General features: G+C 66.2%; 1 protein-coding gene across 1 annotated transcript in view; it reads right to left on the reverse strand.

Annotated features, from left to right (window-relative positions):
- Positions 1 to 4592: 4592 nt before the first annotated feature.
- UTS2R (urotensin 2 receptor) overlaps positions 4593 to 4955 on the reverse strand; it is a 1541-nt gene continuing 1178 nt past the window's right edge. The window contains exon 2 of the mRNA XM_015589572.1: positions 4593 to 4812. Within this exon, the coding sequence (XP_015445058.1) occupies positions 4593 to 4812 (220 nt within the window). The remainder of the gene's footprint in view (positions 4813 to 4955) is intronic.

The raw sequence follows: 4955 nt of genomic DNA on the forward strand, positions 1-4955 counted from the left end.
TCCAGGTGACCAGGTCAGGCCTGTCAGCTGGGTGTGCACTGCTGTAGAATCAGATAAGGGTTCAGGTCTCTGCAAACCGGCTCGGCCACCCTCCCTGGCAGGGCCACCTCCCCCCACACAGGCATTGTCACTGCCACAGCCCCACAAGAGGTCCACTTGCTGGGGACCGCCGGGCAGGTGAACAGGCGTCTGCTGGCTGCAGGTGCCGCTCACTCCCCTGAGAATGAGCTCCTGGAAGGGCGATCAGCAAGGGAGTCCGGGGTGCAGCACGCGCCTCCTGGTTGATGTGTAACAGACACAAAGGGCAGCAGCCGTGGGTGTGACACGGTGACACGTATTCCAGTGGCCTTCAGCAGCACACTGGGCTCTGCCTCCCCGCTGGGGACCCACTGGGTAGGGGGAGGGGGTACTCACGCAGGCCTCTCTCCTGCGGGCCAGGAGTGCCTGGCCGAGCTGGCGGCGAGGGTCGGGTGGGGTGAGGGGGGTGAGGCATGTGTCCATCTCACTGCCCTGCGGGGAGCAGCAGCCAGACCCAGTGAGACCGCCCAGCCTGCGAGGCAGGAAAGTGCCTGTGCCTGGCGAACCCATCGCCCACCCGGGCATCCGTGCAACCGGATGCCCACCCACCTCCTGGGGAGCAAGACCTCTGGCTCGGCCTGGGTTCCTCGCGCCTGGCTCTTCCTCACCTTCCGCCAACCCCTCCGCCACCTCCAGGAGACAGGACAAAGCCCGCCAGGGCAGCGGTTCCTTGGCTGAGGGACACCGTTCACACCCCTCCTGGTGCAAGCTGCCAGCACCGGCCAGCTCCCCATCTGGACTTGGCTTTGCTTGGGGACCCCAGTGATACGCCCTGCATCCTGTGCTGGACGCCTCGTTCTGGTCCCCGCTAGCGTGTGGCCGAGCCCAGGACAGCAGGTCCAGCCTCAGAGGACGTTCGGACACCTCAGAGGGGTCTTTGTCTCTCTACGGCCAAACTGCAGAAGGAGTTGCTTTGATCTCCCCCCAAACTGCATGGCCTCGGAACACAGATCCCCTCCAAGATGGGGGTGCAGGAAGGGTGGGCCCAGGCACCCCGAATTAAAGTGATCATTGAAACGGTCCTGGGAGCAGCCCAGAGCACCCCATGATGGACAGCAGGATGGGGGTCCGCGCAGTGGTCAGGCGACTGGAGCTGAGTGCTTCCTGGACACTAAACAAGCTGTGGGCCGAGCCTGCGTGTTGGCTTCTTCATCCTCGGGCCTGGCTGGTGGGCGAGTGGCCTTTCAGTGCCGAGGGCCCTCGCCCAGCGGCCTGGCTGCCCCCACTCCAGGTGCTCATTCACCAGACAGCAGGCGGCCCTCCCCGCTCCGCCGCTGACCGCTGACCACCACTGCCCTGGAGGCAGGGGCTGGGCCCAGACGGAAGGCCAGCTTTTGGCACCCAGTGCGGTGGCTGCCACTCCTGTCTCCGCTTCCACGTGCCATCCCCGCCCCTCCCTGTCCACACCCCCCATGGCCCCTCGGCCCAGGATGGAGGTCACCCTGGGTGAGGCCCCCAGGCTTGTGGGATGGGGGCGACAGGGTCAGTGCCTTCCTGAGGACGGGGGAACGGGAGAAATGGCCAGTGCCCTCCTGGGGCTGGGGGCCGGGGCTGGGGGACTGCTCAGATGTTTTCGGGTGATCCACAGAACCAGGGCAATCCATACTGATGGCGTCCCTTTTTCTTGAGGGGCCCTGCTGGCCGCCCCACCCCTAGTAAGTGTGACCGGGGGAGAAGCCGCAGGGTCCTGAGGCAGAGCTGGAAGGAGGAGGCCTGGCTGGCTCCCGTCGGAGCCCAGGGGGCCCAGTGTCAGGGGGCCATGCTGCCCCACGACAGAGGGAGGTGGGGTGGGGACCGTCACGGGACGAGGGGCCCAGTGCTCCCTCCCCCAGCCTGCTGGCAGCACTGTCCTGGCGCCAGCCCTGGCCAGTGGGAGCGAGGCCACGGTCCCCGGCCTTGCGCACATGTGCCTGGGAGCCGGTCGCTGTCATTAAGTCGCATTTGCCCAGAACAGCTGCTCTTTTATTGCGAAGGCTGAGCGTGCCCAGCCGGGGACGCGGCTGCGGAGTGGACAGGGCCCACGCTCTGGAAAGGCGCCACCCGCCCCGTGGGTCCCAGGCTCGTGGCCCGCGTGCGCGGAAGCAGTTCCTGCGAGGGACGCTTCCTCGTTGCCACATGTCCTGTTGGCCCGGTCCCTCCGGGGCTCCTGATGGACTGGGACACGGGGTCGGGGGCAGGGTCGCAGGGTCTGTAACCGACAGGACCACCGCCTGCCTGAGCGGGCGCGCTTCTGAGTGTGCGGCTGCCCCGTGACGGGGCCATGCTGGCTGAGGGGCGGCACCCACACCCACCCTGGGCCCCCTGTGCAGCCTCCCCAGCTCAGGCTCCTGCCGGCTCAGACCTGGTTCCTCTTGCCAGGAGCCCAGCGGGTGGCAGATGTGCCCGCAGGACCCAGCCTGGCCTCTGCCCGTCACCTTCCTGGCCTTGACCAAGTGGCCCTGGGTGCGGGGGCGGGGCAGGGCAGGGCCGTGCGAATGTGCGTGGGCCGTGTGTGGGTGCGAGTGCACACGTGGGTGTGTACACGTGAGCGTGTACACATGAGCATATGCGTGCGAGCGTGTACATGTGTGGGAGCATCTGCTAGCGTTTTTAAACTCTGAAGCACACAGGACGTCAGCACGCAGCCCCTGAGGGGCTGGCAGGGAGGCGGGCACTGCCAGGCGGGGGGTGGGGGTCCGCCCCAGGGAGCATCCCCTGGCCTGGCCATGCTGCGGATGGAGCAGGGGGGCGCACTGGCGGGGAGCCGGGGAGAGATGGGAAGGGATCAACCAGCAGAGGCCAGGCCAGGAGAGGCTGTGCTGGGACCGGGGGCTGGAGGGAAATTGTCACCGGAGGACACTCAGTGGATACTGTGGGCGGGGCACCCCTGGATGGCAGCAAGGGGGTGCGCTTGGGTCTCATTTCTGACCAGGCCTGAGCCGGCGGCCCTCCTTCCTGGACCCCCCGGGCCCCACCTGCCCGCACCTGCCCCAAAGGAGGTGGCGAGCTCCCGGGAGGGGTGATCCCCGCCTGGGCTCGGCTGTCCACTTCCGGATCTGAGCCTCTCCCTGGGGACGGGGAGTTAAGGTGGAACCCACCGGGGCTCAGAGGACACCCGGGAAGATGCTCACTAGTGGAAGGTGCCATCCAGGCTAAGATGGGAGAGGTGCGTGCTGCCCTGCCCCTGCCCAGTGACACCCTGGTCCTGGGGGCCCAGATGGAGCCGGCTGTCCTGGGGCGGCCAGCCTGTACTCAGGGTCTGTGCTGTGAGGCTAGCAGGGCCTCGCTGAGTGACCAGGAGGGACAGACGGACGGACGGGAGCAGAGAGGCAGCCTGTCTTCCTGGAGTGAGGCCTCTGTCCCCAGGGCCCCAGCTCTCCTGCAGGAGCCCTGCCCATGTGTCCCCTGCCCTGACTCGGTGGCCGCAGCCTCCCGGGGTGACCGAGCCTCCTGAGAGGGAAGTGGCTGTCTGTTCTCTCCTCTCAGAGTCTCTGGAGACCTCTCGTCCCCGTTCCGTGGCTCACACACGCGTCGGCACGTGTCTGCACGTGTCGTGTATCTATCTGTGCGTTCACGTATGTGCATTGTCAGTATAGTGTATGTACATGTCCATGTACCTGCATGTTTACACGTGTATTTGTTTCTGTGTCTGTGTTTACGTGTTTGCATGTCTGTGTGTTTATGTGTTTGCGTGTCTATGTGTTTACTTGTATTTACACGTGTCTGTTTATGTGTCAGTGTATCTGTATCTGTGTTGGTGTGTGTGTCTTCACCTGTGTGTCTATCTCCAGCCTGTCTTGGGGACCTGCAAGCTCAGCCCCCCAGACTTGCTCTCCCCGCCCAGAAGCTGCTGTGCCTCTCCCCCACCCCTGTCCCGTCCGGCCCCCACCCACCCCCAGAAGCCCCACAGCTCCCCTGCTGCCCCTCCCTGATCCCCCGACCCTGGAAGCGGGGGCCTCCTAGCCGAACCTCCCCACCTGTGGGTGGCCTCACCCCACCCTCCCCGAAGTCCGTCCAAGCCCTAACAGCGGCCTCAGATAAAGGCCACTTCCTCCTGCTCCCACACCTGCCCCCACCATTCCCTCTGCTTCTGCCGGCTCCTTCCCCAGGTGGCAGGGCCGGCCAGGCATGGGCTCCATGTAGGCGAGGCCCAGTGACCTCGGTGCCCCCAGGGGGCCCAGTTCAGACACTGACGCAGGAGGCACGAGATGAAGCCACAGGGCGGGGAGAGAGAGGCAGGCGAGCTGCAATCTGAAGGGTTCTTGCTCCTGGTCTCGGTGGGCGCGGTGCTCGATGGCCTGGAATGACCCCTCCCCCCAGCCGTCCTCTCCTCGGGGAGCTCTGCGGTGATCATTCCCTGCCTCACCACGGAGACTGGCTCAGGCCAGACAGCACCCCCCATCCGTCAGACCAGCCACCAGCTAAGGCCTCAAAGGGAGACAGGCGCCCTCCGCACGTGCTTGGGAGACGTCCCAGGGCTCCCCTCTCCGCTCCCCTCCTACGGCTGAGGCAGGACAGGGGTCACAGCTCTGCGTTTATTGTTTCCGGCGGGGAGGGACGGGGATGGGCACCAGGCTGCGCACCAGCCAGCAGGAGGGTTTTGCGGGCAGGCGCTGAGTCCCGGTGGGCGCCGAGCGGTGAGGACGCCCATCGCCACGGCTGCTGAAGCTGATTCTGGGCCTCAGCCGCGCAGATCCTCCCAGGGGGGCCGGGGAACCTCTGGGCGGTGTGAGGAAGTCAGCTGGGCTGATGGAGCTGAAATGAGCAGGGGAAGGGACAGCAGGGAACCTTCTGGAAGAGGACTAAGGAATCGGGGCTGGGCTCCTGGGAGTGACCGAGCCTTGGGGGCCCTTCCCCCGGGGCCACGCCCCCCAGCGCGGCCTAGAGGCCCCGACGCT

Source organism: Pteropus alecto, unplaced genomic scaffold (genome assembly GCF_000325575.1).
Source record: "Pteropus alecto unplaced genomic scaffold, ASM32557v1 scaffold134, whole genome shotgun sequence".
NCBI lineage: Eukaryota > Metazoa > Chordata > Mammalia > Chiroptera > Pteropodidae > Pteropus > Pteropus alecto.